Here is a 19,176-nt window from a genome sequence, read left to right on the forward strand (position 1 = left end):
TTTCAATATTTGTGTGTTTCACAACCCCGGTCGCTGGTACAAACAGAAGTGCAAATCTTAGCAAGATTCTTGACCGTTAAGGATACATTTAGTTATAAACAGGAGACGTAGCAATGGGACATTTTTCAAGTCAGGAAGTGAATTAAGAGACACGACACAGGCTCATTAGAAAGGCTTCAGACAAAATAGCCTGCTGGAAAATGTGTCCGAATTGCTCTTAACTAAAATGTTGCCTTCCCTGTAAAGGTTTCCCATACACTCCAAATATTCAAAATTTAGTTCTCTATGCTAATAGTGGTGCTCCCTGATGAAAATTCAGGTAAGGATATTGGACCCTAGAAAGATACATGGCAAGCCCAACAGCATCACATATAATCAGTTTTATTGCCAGGTAAGAAATTCATATTAATATAGTGAATACATATGTTTACAAATAAACATTCTTAGAAAACAAACAAATGTTTTTTTTGTCTTCATTGTAGGAAGTGTTATTGGTATCATAAACTCTGCAGTTGTTGACGAGTATTAACACAGGTTTACTTGCAGAACATACGGTTACTAAAATATTCGCACATAAAATATGCTCCATTTGCACAAAAACCTGGGGGGTTAGATGGGGAGGCCAGGTGGAGCCCAAGGCGGATGGAGGCTGAGATGCTCTGGGAAGGCCAAGGGACGTAAGACTCTGCTCCCATGGGGTTGGAAGTCGGAATGGCTAAAGGCAAGGGGAGGCTAGTGCCGGGGCATGGGATGGGGAAGGAATAGTCTCTCTGCTTTCTTCTGGGTTCTCTTCTGTGTCTCCCTCCTCTAGCTACTGGGTCCTTGTTGATCCAGGGCAGTCACAATTCCCTAGGTCATCCCTCGGGACACTCTCAGCATCATGAGGTCTGTCCACCCTCTCCAGAGGAGACCAAAGAATACACTTCCCTAGCCACACTCCCCACCCTCGGTTTGGTTCCGGAAACCAATTGGAAGGTGACGAGACTGTGAATCATGGTTCTTCTTGGGTCGCCATCACAGCCACATCCTTTTGACCATGTCACAACCCTGCCACCCAAATTGTAGCTGCAAACCCCCAACTAACAGAAGTCACTGGATGATGTTGACTCAGAAGAGAAGGAACATGGACAATAAATAAAATCCTGTAGATTCAGAGACCAAAAAAAGTCCTTAACCAGGGTTGTGGTAAAGGTGAGATGAAGTGAGTCGAGGGCAGAGAGCCAAATTGAGCTAAGAGGGAGACTAGAATTGCAGAACTTTTGAGCTGGAGGGAACCTCCCAGAGAAGCCGGCCCAGTGCTTCCTGAAGCATGGGCTGTGTACCACTAGCGTACGCAAAATGATTTTAAGTAGTACATGGGCATGGCACTAATTAGCATTGAGTCACATAGGAAATGATTCCCTTTGCATTTTTCTCAGTCCATCTAGTTACTTCAAAAAGAAAGTCTTCATTAGAGGCTGGTATATCTTTGACAACTCTTTAACATGTGCTAATCTTGTTTTAATTAAAAAAAAAGGAGGGGGGGAGAGAGAGGAGAGAGAGAGAGAGAGAGAGAGAGAGAGAGAGAGAGAGAGAGAGAGACGCAAGTGCCAGTCTATAGGTCCAGACACTTCCACAGCAATAGTATCTAGCTAGAACTTGACAATTGCTGTTTTGTTGCCTTTGTACTGATTTTTATACTTACTTTCTATTTAGGGTGACTGATTCTGGTTTTCTATTTGTGATGATGGCAGGAAGTTTTTCTTTTAAAAGTTAACTATATTAAAAGTGAATCAATTTAGATACAAATACTGTGAAGGTGAGACAGATACCAAAAGTGTGTTGCAGGTCTACAGGTAACTAAGTCAAGGAAACCAAGCTCAGTGGTGTTTCCTCCACTATGGGGAGCACTGGGGTCCCAGCAAAAAGGCTGAGAAAGTGGGCACTGACTCTCTCATGCCTGCTTCGTCCAGCACAGAGTCTCGCTATGAGAGGGGAATCTTATACTGTGGCTTCTGTGCACAGTTCCCTTTTTTTAAAAAATGGCAGAGGTTTTGCTATTTGAAAAAGCTTGGTCAGGCCTCAGTTCCTCATGTTTCAGGCCAGAGACTAAAACCCAGATAGATAAAATGAATTGTCAATGTCCGCAGGTCAGCTGGGAGTGAACAGGAGAAGGACCACCTGGTCTGCCTGATCCCGCGGCATCAGAGGAAGAGATGGGTGAGGCAGAGCGCTAGAGTTCAGCATCCCAGGAAGTGCTCTGAGACCTGTTGGGACCATGTACAGCTTCTGACACAGGAACAGCTGGGGGCTCTCAAAGATCCCTGTCAATTAGCTAAGACCTAGACCTTTAGGGACTGGTTGAGAACGTCTCACCTTAAATACTTATCTCTTCTCTCTCAACAACCCTCTTTGGGCTTCCATAAAACAAATAGAACTCGCACGAAAACTGTCTCTGTTGGGACATTGGCTGTGAGAACCAACCTGAAAACCACCTCAGGGAATTCTGGATGGGAGATGAATGCACTTAAGTGTCTAGAGAGGCGGTGTGGGGGTCCCTGGGAATTATGGGACTGGAAATGCTTGCTAGGTTTGGGGAGCTAGAAAGTGGTAGGGCATTGATTTTGGACAGTGTGGGAGATAGGGAGGTGTTGGTCTGTAGGTCCCCCTGACACTGCTCAGCGTCCCCAGAGGGGGTGATGGGGTGGGCTCGCCAACAAAGGGAGGATGGAAACATCTTCTATCACTGCAGAAACACAGGAGGGAGGGAGGCTAAAAGAACACAGGTTGCACTTGGGAGATGAGACGGTCACTAAACAGTAACACACTGAAGGCACCACCCACACGTATGACATTTTCAGTCCAAAGCAGTTGGAATTTGGTGGTGGCGGCGGCAGCAATGGGCTGAAGGGAAGGGAGCCGCGGACTGGCGGTGAGTGGAGGACTGGTTAGTGTGTCTGTCTGGTCTCAGAGGCCAGGGGGACATGCCAGAAACCGGACCCCTGGGTCCCCTTCTCACCTCTCGTTGACCGTTCAGCTGTGATTTTTCTTTTAATTGTTCTTGATGTCGCCGTTGATTTGCTAAGTCTTGAAGATTTGGGATGAAAATGAGTTTGCTGTTCTTGTCTGTTTTGTAGTGGACTCATATTTCATTTTTCTTTTTATAAAGAAAAGTTATTTAATATCCTCTGGACCCGCTCCCTGCCAGCAAAGCCCATCCCTCCCATGTCCATAGTCATGGTCTTAATGGGAGTCCTAAAACGCTCTCTCTTCCCCATCACTGTTAGTGGGTTCAGGATCGTTTACATTTTGTGAGTTTGAAGGTTGTTTGTTTTTTTTGCATCGGACGTGGATGATATGAAAAGGACTAGAAATAGAATGGTTCGGGTCCAGCTACTGTCTCACGTTCACCAAAATAGTGTGTCCACACCACCACGTCTTAGGATTAGAAAACACTTCAAATGTGCAGATTCCTCCCAAACGACTCCTCTTTTCAAGTACACTCACCTCTGGTGTCCCCGCATTTTCTACCCGCCCTCCGCCCTGGCTCATTCACCCAGAAATGGACAGCTCGTGGCAAATAGTGTATGTGCTCAAATGGACAATTTCTCTATATTGTGCTACTGTTATTTCTCATCATGGATTTTAGTTTCAAGTTAGGAGGAAAAGAACAATCAGCCCCACGGTTTGGGCATGTGAGTCGGCAACCTTGGGCCTGAGGCCGAAAGAGTGTGCCTCAGTTTCCCCATTTGCGGTACTGCTGGGCATCCATGCTTCATTTCTGCTCAGCTGCCCGCCAACACGTGTTAGGCATGACCCAGGATAAGCGTGATTCCGTGTCACCAGTGGGTTTCTGGTCGGTGGGTGTGGAGAGTGAGTGGTGGGTGGCTGTGTGGGGCGAGGCCAGGGAGAGTGTGGGCCGGAAGATTTTTTTTTGCCTCTCAGTTGAGTGTGGTCTCCAGGACGCTCCGTGTGGCGCCAGCTCAGACAGTCACTTCTGTTTTGCTGTTGGTGATGAAGTAGGGCTGTGGGGGTGGGTAGTGCTGGGGGCGAGTTCCCAGGGGGTCGCTGGAGCCCGACTCGGCAGTGCCCAGCTTGCCCTTGCTGCCGTAAGCCTGCCGCCGGAGAGAATGCTCGCTGGGGTCCCAGCCCTTGAAGTTGGTGTTGGAGTTGTAGGCCAGGGGGTGTGAGGATGTCTTGTTGGTGCGAGACTTTTGTCCGTTCTGCTTGGCGGGGCCGTGCTCGGGACTGAAGGACCGCGGCTCGTCCTCCACTCTCACGGGGTGCAGAGGGAGGTTCCCCTTGGCCGCCAGCTCGGCCAGGTGCCGGCGCTTGGAGTAGAAGTCGTCATTGGCCTTGTCGGCTGGAGTGTGGGGCAGGTGGACGGAGAAGGGCAGGAGAGAGTAGAGAGAGGGAGAGAGGAGAGAGAGAGACAGTTAGGGACAGGCAAGTCAATCCGAGAAACGGCATCAAAGCAGGCTACAGTCCAAACGACACACACACTAGAAACTCCACCTGGAACAGACAGAAGGAAGGACAGGACTGTGTCCTCACAGACAAGAGCAGGACCAAGGGGGCAGGGCACCCTGACAGCACCCCTCAAATAAGCAATTCCCACCACACTTAACCCTAACACTCTGTTATCCTTGGTTTTCTTATAAAATGCAAGAGTTGTTTCTTCATAATTAAAATCATGCCTTCTCCATAGAGAAAATATTGAACATGTGGAGTAATATTCGTGTTTATCCCCACACTAACGAGAGCCCATATCAACACCTGAGTGTATTTTTTCCTGGTCTTCTCAATAAACAGAATTAATTGGGGATTTTTATTGGTGTGTTTGCTTGTGGCAGTCAAGCAGACCTGTGTTCAAATCCCAACTCTGTCTGCTACTAGCAGCGTAACTATGGCTAAATGACTTAACTTTTATTATCATCGGTTTCTGCATAAGGCACATATCCACATTAAAAAGTATATTCAATAGGATTGTTTGGAGGGTTAAATGATATGATGTGTATAAAATGCTTAGATATTAGCCACCACTATTATCATCATTATCATTATAAATAGCTGATTTCTCATGCAATATTCTATCAAGCCTCATCCCCCCCATTGTTATAAACTAGTAATAAACAGATTTTAATGCCCAAAGAATATTTTATTGAATGGAACTATTAAAAATTAATCAATGCCCCTGTTGATGAACATTCAAGATAAAGCTGAGATGAGAATCTTCTGGATTAAAGCTCCCTTTGTGCTTAGAATTTTGAATTTAGCATGATGTTAAAAATATTTTCTTAATCTACATCAGAAGATGGCAAACTGCAGCCCGTGGACCAAATCCAGCCGCCGCCTATTTTTGAAAATAAAGTTTTCCTGGAACACAGCCACACCTCTTCATTTTCCCGTGCCTGTGGTGGAGTTTGCTCTGCAGTGGTAGATTCGAGTCCATGTGACCCAGACTGCCTGGCACACAGCCTGGAATATTTACTATCCAGCCTTGAAATGAATTACCTCAAGTGAAATTACTTTTAAAGGGTGTGAACATTATTAAGGCCCTTGATATATATTGCCCACTGTGCTACAAAAGAGTTACATCAATTTCCACTCCATTTCACCACACTCTCCAGCATTGGTTTCTTTCCCTTTTCTCTCTCTTATTTTTTTACTGTTCCTTTCTTCTTTGTTTCTTTCTCTTTCTTTCTTCCTTCTCTTCCGTCCTTTCTCCTTTTTTCTTCCTTTCTCTTACTTTCTTTATTCCTTCCTTTCTTCTCTCCTTCCTCCTTTCCTCTTTCTCTCTCTCTCTCTTTCTTTCTCTCTCTGTCTTCCTTTCCTTATTTATGTATTTGATAACTTTGTGATACCTTTTTTTTATTTTCTCTTACAATTATTTCCTTACTAGAGGCCCAATACACAAAATTCATGCAAGGGGTTTGGCCCTGGCAGCTGAGGCTTCATCCGGAAGGTCGTCCGGCTGTCTGGTCTAATTAGCATATTATGCTTTTATTATTATAGATAAGATCCTCTACACTTCTTCAATTAATGTCTATCAATACACCTTTAAATGTACATCTCTTGAGAGACTAGAAATATTTGTTGTTCTTTCTTCCACACTCACAACATCCCATTCTATTACACATGTGAATTTATTTAAATTCATGGGGCCCACCCCAGTTCCATGTTTCTTATCTCCTTTGATCCTTTCAACAACCCCGATTTTAATCCCTGCTTGATGGATTATGAAACTGTCGATCTCAGGCATGTGAAATGATTTAATGAAGGTTACCCATAGCTAGTGGCTGAGCCAGGGTAGAACCTAAGTCCAGTAGACATCATTTGATGCTTCTGAAAGGAAAAGCTTTGGTTTCAGAGCTGAGTGGGCAAAAATGCATTCCACTTGGCCCTCTGCATCCATGGTAGACATCACTCTTTCATCACAGGGCTCTTTCCTGGCAAGTGTGGCCTCCACTCAGACTCCTTCTCAACACGACGCCCCAGGAAGGCACGTGTTGACTTTCCAGGCTCACTACAGTTTTTGGGTTTCTATTCCTGTCTATGTAAACAACCCTGACAGACACAATCTTTCAAGAGAAAGTCCTCCTTTCCACAAATCCAAGAGCCGTCAGAAGATACAGCATGTCAGAGCCAAAAGGAACCTGCGAGTCTGCTACTGAAGATGCTACAAGCACACACACATTCATGAAATGCCACAAATTGCTCAGAGCGGCAGGAGTGAGGTCAGATCTCCATCTTTCTGCCTTCCAGGGGAAAGTTTAGATTTCCAAGGCCATGAATTTCCCATTGAAGGATGCTCTGATATCCACCCTGAACTTCAAAGTTCACGTATCCAGTGACATCCAGGACACAGTCACTGGCATCTCCCAGTCCCGGTGGCCCAGCCTGAACCTACCAACATTACCTGGATCTGTTCTTCAGGCTCTTCCTTCTCTGTGGCATAGAAACACCAACTAAAGCCACAAACACGGCGCTGTTGCTGACTCAACCCTCCTCTTCTCCCCCAGCACAACTGCTGAACCACCAAGTCCTTCTAGCCTTGCCTAACAAATACTTCTCTAGCCTATCCCATTTCCCTCACTTTGAATATTGCTCCACTCCTTGCCTCGAGTTTCACCTCCCCGGGTGCGTTCTCCACACTGCAATAAAAGGCATATTTCTAAAATGCAAAACCAACTGTGTAGCTCATTACCGAAACCTTTTCAAGCAATTTTCTCAGTCATTTAGTCATGCATCAAGTAGGCATGGGGCATGCACTGGATACGGGAAATATAAGGCAGACTCAGAAACAGACGTGATCCCTGCCCTCCTAGGAAAGGATAGACAATGACCAAATAGTCCCACAAATTGCATAAAAGTTAAATATGGTTTTATGATAAGTGCTATGAAGAATATCTGGTCTTAGGAGTACGATGAAGTCTTTGAGTTGATCTGAGAACCAGATGTTGGAGCTTAGCTGTCCCACCCCTTCATTTATGTAAGACTCTGTTATTTGTCTTCAAGACATAGCCAAGGTGTTGCCTCCTGATTCCCTGAGGCTCCCTAAGGCACCGCAGCTCTATCATAGCACTGTCCATGCTGCTTTGTAGGTTTCCATTTTCACATCAGTGTCCTCCCATTAGGCCATGAGTGCTGCGATAGCAGGGACCCTATCTTTCCAGCTGTACAAGTCAGTTGCTCTCACCCTTGGCAGTCCATGGGAATCCCATGAGGGAGCTTTTAAAGATTTCAGATTCCTGGGCCCATCCCCCAAACAATTTAATCAGAATCTCTGAAGATCTGGCTCAGACATAGATTTTTTTAAGTCCCACCCCCGGGTGATTCTATTGTGCAGGCAGAGTTGAGAATCTCAGGCTGAGTCCCGGCATCTAGCATAGTGCCGGCGCATAGATTTTTATAAAAAACTAGAAGTCAGTGACCTCCCATCTCCCTCCTGTTATCCCCCAACCGCCTCTCATGTCAGGTACCCCTCCTTTCTAGGAAGTCTGACCAGGTCAGATCCCACCTTTGGAGGCTCTGGTCCATGGCACGGATCATGCCAGCCACTTCACACTTCTTTATGCAGTTCATTTTACAGGGCTGTCAATTTTCAATGCAAACACTTTCTAAATGAACAAAAATGGGGCTGGATTTTCCAAATCCCTTCAACTTGCTTTTCCCTTTAACGATATACCACAGGCATTTCCCACTAGAGTTCCAAGAAGGTAAAGAAGGCCAGATCTGACTTCTGCTTTATTGTTGCATAGGCCATGTCCAGCCTCGTTCCCAGCATATGTTATATACTCCGTAAATAAATATTCAGTGAATGACTGTATGAGCAAAATAACATAACAGAAGAGGGAAAACCAGGGCAATTGTTGGAGTGGATACTCCTTTCCCCTCTCCTTCTAGTAGGCAGTCTCTTAATGAAAGTCTCACTCGTCGTCATTATGCCCCCAGGCATGGTCCACAATCATTCATTCCCACGTTTCCCTTTCCAGACAACGGATTAGTCTAAGGTCTGCTCAGAGCAAGAGATACCTCCAAGGGTTCTTGTTTCTGACAAGCTGAGAAAATTGATTATGAAGTAGATGTCCCAACAGCTGAGATAGGTAATGTCTTCTCCAAAAGTTCAAAAGAAAAATAGTCAGAGAGGCCTTCCACTCTTGCCACATCAGTACAGGTATGGGGAGAATCTCCCCGCTTAAGAGGAATCCTGGAGCTCCACAGGGAAAATCTACACCCTTCTCCACTCCCAACCCTGAATTGGTGTCCTGGTGAATGGGCATTGGGTACTCCCTGAGCATAGGAAGTGTTTAGTACGTGGGATAAGAGTGGAGTGGCCAGGAAAGTCTGTAGGTCTGAAATAAGACACATCTGAGTTTCTGAGACCTCGGGAATGTCATGTAACCTCTTAAAACTATTTCCTTAGTTGTGAAGTGAGGATAATATAAACGACTCTCCAGTTTATCATGAGGAATGAATTATATGAGATCTATAAGCTACATGGCACAATTCTGAAATATTATAACTTATATTGCTTCCTGGCCTATGAAAGAACTGGGCTGGATCCCTAACCACTCTGCTTGCCTGCCTGATCACCCCTAACCACTCTGCCTGCCTGCCTGATGCCCCTAAATTCTCGCCTGCCTGCCTGATCGCCCCTAACCACCCTACCTGCCTGCCTGATCACCCCTAACTGCTCACCTGCCTGCCCCATTGCCCCTAACCACTTGCCTGCCTGCATGATCACCCCTAATCACTTGCCTGCCTGCCTGATGCGCCTAACTGCTTGCCTGCCTGATCACCCCTAACCGCCTCTGCCTTGGCCCCGGCCCCGGCAGCTTCGTCCAGAAGGACATCCGGAATGACATCCAGAAGGTCGTTCAGCTGTCCAGTCTAATTAGCATGTTATGCTTTTATTATTATAGATGGCTATACTACTTTGCAGTTCCTTCCATCAAGAGGTGGAATCTATTTCTCCACCTTTTGCACCTGGCCTAGCCTTGTAACTGGCTTTGATGCCACACATGTCCTGAATCTGGCATTTTATAAGTTCTACAGTCTCTGCTCCTAGGTTCTTGGAATCCTGCCTCCATGTAAAGAAGGAATCCCAGGGTGGCCTCCTGCAGGATGAGACACCCGCAGGTCAGTTGCCCATGATCACCATAGCCAACAGCCTACTCACTGCCTACTCATCAGATACTGAGCAAGGCCATCCTAGACCACCAGCCATCAGCTGACCTGCCAGCTGACTCCAGATACTGAGTAAGCCTGGCTGAGACCAATCAATACAGCCCAAACCAGAAGAACTTTCCAGCTGACACAGAATCAGAAGCTCGATAACTGCTTGCTATGTTCAGCCATTAAGCTTTGGGTAGTTTGTTACACAGAACTAGATAACTGCTATAGAACAGCATTTGCAAAAGCCTTGAGGTGGGAAGGAACATGGTGTTGTCAAAAAACTGAAGGGGTATCTGCTCGATAGAGTGAAGAAAGCAAGGGCCACCAGATCATCTAATACAGTGGTTCTCAACCTTGGCTGCACATTAGAATCACCTGGGAATCTTTTTAAAATCCTGATTTCTGGGCCTCATCCTCCGGAAATTCTGTTTCTTTGTCATGGGGTGGGGCCACAGCATTAGTAACAAAGAAACAGAATTTCCGGAGGATGAGGCCCAGAAATCAGGATTTTAAAGAGATTCCCAGGTGATTCTAATGTGCAGCCAAGGTTGAGAACCACTGGCCTAGATCATTTACCTGCTTATCTTACCATCCTCCCTCCACTAGTCTCTGAAATGTTTTAGAGAAGGGAAGAGTAGGCACAGATTTGTTGCCTGGGGCACAAAACTGTCCTTCAAAGTTATTTTCATGAGCATTTCACCAAGACTGTGGTTGGTGGTGGGTGAACTGTTTCCATAACCAGGAAATGCAATTTTCCTGAAACCCTTTCTCCAGTGTTCTGGTCGCCTCTGCTCGGGCTCTGGAGAAGGGGAAAGAAATGCTGGCGTGGCCACTCTCAGCTTTGCGCAGGGGGCCCCTGTCTTAGTATATTAAAAAAGCTCCTTCTGGAAGAAATAACAGATTCATTGAACAGCTCTGTAAGCCCTATTAATAAATGCATTAACCTAATCAGCCCTGCTACCTCGTGGGCAGATGGCTGACAAGCCGACCAGGAAACAGATGTGTGAGCCTTTCAACAACACTGGTCCTCTCTGATTTGATTTTTCTTCATTTAAAAAGAGGAAGAAAGAATGAAAAAGGTGCTTTCCTTCCAATGAGCCTAATTGCCTTGAAGGAACAGAGGCTGTAAAATTAAACTGTACCTTCCTCCATCTGTCTCTCTCCTAATTAGCAGCAGACACTTACTTGTACAGGTGCGGGGTGGGAGGGGGCATTGCTTCCGTAGGAATGGAGAGAGTCAAGGTAATAACCAGTTTTCAAAACAAGTTGCACATCTGAGGGTCTCAGCAGGTGGCCTCCCACCTACCTTCTTTCCTTGGGCCAAAGATATCTTAAGGAGGGGCTCCTACAGCTCATTCTCACAGGGTGATATTCTTGGGTCTCCGGTGATGGATTTCACCTGGTAAGCAAACCGAAGCTGTCACCACTCGAGTTTTTGGGTCCAAGAATGTGTGGGAATGAAGTGATTAATCTTTCCATCACCCCCACGAATAAAACCCAAGTTATTTGCAGTGGTCCCCGAGGTCTGCATGACCCGGCCTCTAGCTATGTGTCCACTTTCATCTCTCCCACACTTATTATGACCCATCACAGAGTGGATTCGTTTCCTGGGGTTGCCATAACCAATTATCAGGAACTGAGCAGCTTAAAATAATAGAAATGTATTCTTTCATAGTTCTGGAGGCCAGAAGTCTGAAATCAAGGTGGCAGCAAGGTCATGCGCCCTCTGCAGGCTCTAGGGGAGGCTCTCTCCTTGCTTCTTCTGCCTTCTGGTGGCTGCAGTGATCCTTGGCATTCTGTGCCTTGGAGCTGCATCACGCCGGTTTCTGCCTCTGTCTTCACATGGCCCATGCCCATGTCTATGTGTCCATGTGTCCAAATGTCCCTCTTCTTGTATGGACACCAATCATTGGATTAGAACCCACATGAACACAGTATAACCTCATTTTAACTTGATCACATTTACAAAGACCTTATTGCCAAGTATGGTCACATTCTGATGTTTTGAGTAGAGACAGATGGGAGGGGACACTATTCAACACAGTTCGCACAGGATCCCTGTCTTCTCCTGAGCCCACCAAGCTTTTCATCTCATAGCCATTGGACCTTGTCCCTGCTGTCCTCTCTGCTGAATGCTCTTCTTTCTGTTTGTGTATCTGAATCCTTCTTGTCATTTGGTTCTCTGATCAAAGGTCACTTCCTCAGAAAATTCCTCCTGCTGATCCAATCAAAACAGAGAACCCCACCCCCAGTTGCTCTTATCACCTCTCTCTATTTTAATATGTTCTTAACCTATATCATTATATGAAATTATCTTTCTTCGTTATTTGCGTATTGTCTGTCTCCCTTGACTAGAATACAAGCTCCAATCAGGATAGAGGTCACATCTGCTCTGCTCACTACTGTATCCTCAACACCTAACCCAGGGCCTGGCACAGAGTAGGGGTACAATAATCTTCATCTGACGAAGGAAGGAAAGCACCAGATGTATTTCAGTTGCAATGCCATTCTCTAAAACATTAGAAATAGGCAGGATGCTTCATCTTCTGATCATCTAGCCCAGTGATGGCGAACCTATGACACGTGTGTCAGAGGTGACACGTGAACTCATTTTTTTGGTTGATTTTTCTTTGTTAAATGGCATTTAAATATATAAAATAAATATCAAAAACATAAATCTTTGTTTTACTATGGTTGCAAATATCAAAAAATTTCTATATGTGACACGGCACCAGAGTTAAGTTAGGGTTTTTCAAAATGCTGACACGCCGAGCTCAAAAGGTTTGCCATCACTGGTCTAGCCTGTGACATCTAATTTTATGTGACCACTTGACTGGTCCATGTATTGTCCAGATTACACATTATTTCTCAGTGTGTCTGCGAAGGTATTTCTGGGTGAGATTAGCGTTTGAATTGGTAGCCTCAGTAGAGTACTCTCCCCAGTGTAGGTGGGCACCATCTAATCCTTTGACAGTCTGAGTGGGATAAAAAGCAGAGGAAGGAGGAAGCATGCCCCTCCCGCCTGCCTGTTTGAGCTGGGATGTTGGTCTTCTCCTGCCTGTTGGATTGGGATTTATACCAGCAGCTCCCTTGGTTCTCAGGTCTTCAGACTCAGACTAGAATTGCACCACCAGTTTTCCTGGGTTTCTAACTAGCAGACAATAGATGAGTTTCTCAGCTTCCATAATTGCATGAACCAATTCCTTATAATAAACCTCCTTTTATGCATATATGTAAAATATAGATATATCCTATATGAATATTCATATAGATGAGTAATAGGATATATATACATGCATAAAAGATATTTATTTTGAAATATTGGTTCAACCAAACCAATAGCACATATATCCTATATTTATGACATATATGAATAATAATACATGTATACAGTCGACCCTGAACAACATGGATTTGAACTGCACGGGATTTATATATGATTTTTTTTTCAATTTACTCATATAGATAAAAAAACATGTTGGTTTTGGAAGCTAAATTTGGCCAGGTGGCTAACCTCTCACCAATGGAATGTTAGCAAAACTGATGCATCCCATTTTCACCTCACCTTACTTGTTTAAAAGAAAACTGGCTGCCTTAGATGGTCTCTTCCCCCTTTCCACAGGCTATACCAACAACCAACTATAACAATGCAGAAATGGATACTATGGTAGAGGGAGGTAGAGCCACAATGTTGAAGGAACTTGGTTCCCTGAGTGATGACATGGAGCAGAACTGCCCCACCAACCTGGACCCGGGAGGTTGCTACACGAGAGAGAAATAGACTCCTTTCATTTAAGACACTGTATCTGTGGGGCCTTTTGGGACAGTTTGACAGTATTTACTTTTTACTTATATGGGAATATTTTCTGGGTCTCAATGTTGTTGTTTTTTCTCCTTCACAAGCTAAATTAAAAAGTAAAAGGGAGGACAGTTCATGTTGTTAAAAGAAATGCCCAGGTATTTCTCATTTCTTTTGAAATACATTCTATAAAGCCACGCGGTTCCTAAGGCTGTCTCAGCAGGCAGAAACAAGAAAGGCAGAAACGAAGCCTAGCTTCCCAGGCAAGAGAGGGCTGGGGAGGAGACACAAAGATTCATCTTTATGGCGAATTAGCCCCATTTCACCTGGTCCTGGGCCTTGCTGCAGAGACACACATAGGGAAAATGACATTTGAACCGGGTCCTAATGGGACTCAGGGCTTTGAGCTCTTTCCACTGGGCCCCATAACTTCCCTGCAGCCATGGCTAAGAGAGAAAACTGATGAGGGGAATCCAGGGGCCTCACCCATTGTTGGTCATAACCCTGAGGGCTCCCAACAGGAGGTGTTGCTGCCTGTGCTGGAGAGGATTCTGAAACAGTGCCTGCTGTAGCCTTGTGCCGAAGCTGTCCGGGCTGTCCTGTGAGCCCTTCTGTTGTGGCTGCAGGGAGCCCTCTGCCAATGTCTTGCTGCTGACAGGCATCTGAAACTTCAAGCCCTGTGTCTCTTCTCTTAGGCAGTCTGCTATGCCGTCACTTTCTAAAAGGCTGTTGAACAAGGTGGATGATCTCATGCTTCCGCCACAACTGACCACAGAGCCCTCCATACAGAAGGCTCCAGATGGGCACCATGTGCTCATTCACTGCCTTTGCATGCATCCTGCATTGCGGTTCCATAGATTCACTGTGTGGTTTGCCTTCTGATCATTTTCCCAGCTGGTAAAATTTTATCCAATTGGTGGGTTTTCAAATGAAGCAAATAAAGGTTAACTACGCTAAATCCTATGTACCTCCTTCCAATTTGCTGTAGCAAAAGACTGGCTCTAAGTAGATGATTTTAAGATTTAGAACCCTATGTTAGGTTAATGCATGGATAACCTCAAGTCTTCACCCTTCCCTGTATCCACACTCTTTTTACGTGACTTTGAAACTCACCCCCAAAAAGGAGGATCTTGTTTCCCCACCACTGGATTCTGAATTCATCCATGTGACTAATGAATGTAAGCGGACATGACATAAACTGATGTTTGAAAAGGCGCTTCCTGGTTTTGGGTTGCTCTATTGCACCTCTGCCAACATCATTAAACATGTCTAGGCTACATTCTCTGAGGATAAAAGCCTCCTGGACCATAGTTAAGCCATCACAGTCATTCCTGCTAAAACCAGTCTAGATCAGCCAACACCTAACCAACTCTCAGATACATGGGCAAACTCACCTGAGACCAGAAGAACCTCCCACATCAGCATAAATCCCTGGCACATAGACTCTTGATCTCAATAAATGCTGAACTAAATAATTTTTAAGGCATGAGATTTGAGGTCATTTGTTACACAACACTATTGTGGCATTAGATAACTGATACAAATACCAGTCATTCATTCACCCTACTTCCAGGAAAAGCCCCAGTTTTCAGGGAGGATCCACCTCTCCTCTATTCATAGCCTATGCGGTCTGGATGATATACCTCTCTACTCCCCTACCCCTTAAGTATTACCCAGTGACTATAAAAATAATCATCTCATTGTTCTTACCATAACAATTTGTTCAGAGGTAGGCACATGATAAGGCAAACCAATCAAAGCAAAGCTCAGTATTTTCACTCAGACATAAAGAGGGTTAATGAGATCAGTGAGCCAAACTTTCCATTTTATAGTAGAGGCAACTGAAGCTCTGAGTTCAAGGACACCCAACTGGGTAGAAGCAGCCCTGAGTCTATAATACAGTTCTCCTGACTTCTATCTGGTTGATTTTTCTGCTATATCCCAGCATCTCTTCAGAAAAGACAACAGGATGCCCAGCTTCACTTAATAATTTACTAATAAAGTGTACACTGAATATCTTCTGTGTGCTGTGGGCACCATGCAAGGTGCTGGGGAAGTTTGAAATGACATGATCTGGTTGGCTTAGCCTTAGAGAGACAGACTTTCAAACTACTCAAATGCTTGTTGCAATCTTGCTGCAATGGAATTTTCTACAAAGCAGAGAATCTCCTCCACTGACTCATTTCATCCCCTATAGGTTCCCAAGGAAGCTCATCAAAACACCAGTGCTTGCTGTGTGCTTTTCAGAAGAGGCCAAACTCAGGAGCTGGTGGGATTTGATTTTTATTTAATAAAAAAGAAAATCACCTTCCTATCCTCCACCTGCTCTGTACCCTACTGCTGATGAGAAAACCAATAATCCAAATCAGAAAATTTCAAAAGCCTGAATTTCATGAAGTAATGTTTTACGGCTGCTTTCAGGTGAGTTCTTCCCCCAAGAGGTGTGCACTCCAGCAGAACTGAAGCCCAAATTACACATTCTCTCTGCCTTGCACCTTCTCTGGCATCTCTTGGATGCACATTTATCACTAAATGATACCCGTTTTCTTGGGAAAAAAGGAAATAACTAAGATTTATTGAGTACCTACTATGTACTAGACATTGCTTTAGCCATTTCACCAACATTATCTCACTTAGACCCTCTTAAGATAGGTGGCAAGGCAATATCATTTTTTTCCCTGTGACAGATGAGAATGAAGGCCCAGAGATATAAAGTAACTTGGCTGCCAAATTATTCCGTCACAGCTGATAAGTAGCAGAGCAGGACAGCTAACCCAAGACTGTCCATCTCCAGCATCCTTACCTTCCAGCTCAAACTCCAACCAAGAAAACAGTTTTACTTCAGCAAAGAACATAAGTAATCATGTTTGGAGGAGGGCTGGCATGTGAAAAAATGGTGCTTGAGGGAAAATTGTGTTTGCATCTATGACTGGGTCTTAGAAAAAGTAGGTCCAAACTTTAGTGTACATAGAATTATCTAGAAGGTGTACTTTAAAAAGTGAATGAAAAATGTGGAGGCCCCCTCACCCAAGTATAAGATTTGCACTTCTAACAAGTATCTCCAGTAATTTTGGATGAAGTCTTTAAGCCATTTTTTGAAGTCTGAGTCCTGGTCCTGGGTGTGATGTAATTTTCCTGTGTAACTTTGAGCAACATCGTTTATCGCATTTAAGTCAGTTCCTTCATCTGTAAAAGCAGAAAGGTTGAGTGAAATGTATTTTCTTCATTGTCTTCATTGAAGTGTATTACTTGCATTGTCTCATAAAATTACTCTCCCAACCCTGATGGAGGGTGGATATTATCATCGCCTCTGCTTCGGAAATGGTAGAAATGGATGTTCTGGGTATGTGAATGGTTTGCACAAGAGCGTACAGCCTGATTCTAATCTGAGCCAGAGCGATCAAATCACAGTACTGTGCTGGCAGTTTTCCCCAAGTTCAGTGTCAGGTTCGAGGATTTGTTTTGCAAAATAAACAGATTTCAAAAGACGTTCCTTTCTATTGTGATTAGTAGAGTCCCCTGGGCTTGAGGTAGTGGTGTCTTCTGTCCTGGATTTTAAAAGAATATGCCAAGACTTCCCAGGGTTGGGCATGGGTGGATCAATAGCAGGACCACTAGGGGGGGCGACCTTCATGGGAGACCTTAAGTAGCGATAAGTAAATAGTGCAAACTGGTATGCTGTTATTATTTCCTATGCTGGCAGATATGATTCCCTTCCAAAGTGACTTACAATCAATGTGGGACCTTGTACTTTCTCCACAGCTACCCCTTCCTTATCCAGCCTCCCCAGGTGACACTCACCCATCTGCCTTCTTATTGGCTCATCCCCTATGTCCCCACAGTGGGTTGCTAGCAACATTCCTGCCATTGGATGGTAAAATACTAACTGATTTTCCTGAAGAGAAGAGATCAGACGTAGAAATTGGTCAGAAAACGGTGGTTTATACAAAGTCGGTGTGTTTATGACACGGAATTTTTCAGAACCTTTCATTAGTTCACCTGATAGTAACAGTAATGATACCAGTCATGGCCCTCATGCATATAGACTTCCCACATGCCAGGCCCTGTGACATGTGTTGTACACAATGTCTCATCTCATTCTTACAAAAAAACAGGGGCTCAGATTGGTTGAGTGACTTGCTGAAGGTAACAAGAATACCAAACAAAGGGGCCACACTTGAAACCCAGGCATGGCTGAGGCTAAGCCCATCACTCCCCGCTTATGTCTTCCTTTCAAGAAGGTGGCAAGTATGGGAACCAACAAACTCCCCAATCTTGTTATTATGCCTCATGGTGACTTGAGACTCGGGTCTACACGCTAGACCAGTGATGGCGAACCTATGACACGCGTGTCAGAGGTGACATGCGAACTCATTTTTTTGGTTGATTTTTCTTTGTTAAATGGCATTTAAATATATAAAATAAATATCAAAAATATAAATCTTTCTTTTACTATGGTTGCAAATATAAAAAAATTTCTATATGTGACACGGCACCAGAGTTAAGTTAGGGTTTTTCAAAATGCTGACACGCCGAGCTCAAAAGGTTCGCCATCACTGGGCTAGATGCTGGAGGAAGATCAGTGACCCCCGGGGAACTCGACCTGGCCCTCTCTGAGTCCCCTTCTCTCTTCCCTAGATAGGCCAGGATAAAAAAGATGCATTTAACAGGACAGGTGAAATTAGCTCCGTTTGCATAGAAAAACAGCTTCCAAGCCTTGTTTTTGACCCAGCTTGAACTATTTTCTAAATGCATCAGACAACAGGCTGATAATACGGACAGGGATGCTGACTGCCTCCTGATGCTGTCACGGGACTCATAATGGCTTTGTTTTTCACAGGGGAGGAAAAAAGTTTATGCCTCAAATTAGTAGGTCTGTCATGTTCCAAATTGTTTGCATTTCTAAAAATGGATGTTGACATGTGACTAGTTATTATCTAACGCAAGACCCGAAAATCTGCCTCTTTCAAGTCAACAACTGAGTCGCCAAGGGATTCTCATTAGACACGAGGATCTAAAGCTCTGGCTCCTAAGAAGGGAATGCAGTGCAGCCCCTCTCACCCGCTCCCCCAGAGCTCAGGTTGTTTCTGAGCCTCTGGGACCCTGGTCAGGCTCCTCTCTTCAGAACCCTCAGCCCACAGGATCCCTGGAAACCTAATCAAAGGGTCGTTTCCAATCGCAGTGATTTTCAAAGTGTGGTCCCCGGACCAGCAGCATCAACATCACCTTAGAATCTGTTAGCGATTCAACCCACCCAAGGCTGGTGAATAGGAATCTCTGGTGGGGCCCAGGAATCTGGATTTTAACAACCCATCAGGGTATGCTGACGTGCATGCACTCAAATGGCTCAAATGTGAGAACCACTGGTGGGCCCACGACTCCCTCCTTCCCACTCACACGCACTCATTCACTGTATTCCAGTTTCTTAATTACTCTTCTACCCCCATTTTCTTCTCTCCTTCCTCTACCAGCCCCCGTTCAGGTTACCGCCCACCTGGGTGATGGCAGGCGCCTCCCAGTGGGTGTCACCAATGCCAGTCCACTCTCTCCTAATCCAGTCTCTCTGACATTACAGTCAGAGAGACACGGGTGTAAATTACAGCTCTACCACTTAGCAGCCCTGCGACTGTAGGCAAGCCAATCTCCTCTAAAGGGGATTGACAACACCTACCCCGCTGGGATATGGGAGGACTAAATGATAACAAAGCACAGTAAGGAAG

General features: G+C 44.9%; 1 protein-coding gene across 2 annotated transcripts in view; it reads right to left on the reverse strand.

Annotated features, from left to right (window-relative positions):
- Positions 1–349: 349 nt before the first annotated feature.
- SHISA9 (shisa family member 9) overlaps positions 350–19,176 on the reverse strand; it is a 284,104-nt gene continuing 265,277 nt past the window's right edge. For both annotated transcript variants that reach the window (XM_036310729.1, XM_036310728.1), the window contains one exon: positions 350–4,342. In XM_036310729.1, coding sequence (XP_036166622.1) covers positions 3,963–4,342 — 380 coding nt within the window. In that variant the 3' untranslated portion in view covers positions 350–3,962. The remainder of the gene's footprint in view (positions 4,343–19,176) is intronic.

Source organism: Myotis myotis, unplaced genomic scaffold, assembly GCF_014108235.1.
Source record: "Myotis myotis isolate mMyoMyo1 unplaced genomic scaffold, mMyoMyo1.p scaffold_m19_p_5, whole genome shotgun sequence".
NCBI classification, from domain to species: domain Eukaryota; kingdom Metazoa; phylum Chordata; class Mammalia; order Chiroptera; family Vespertilionidae; genus Myotis; species Myotis myotis.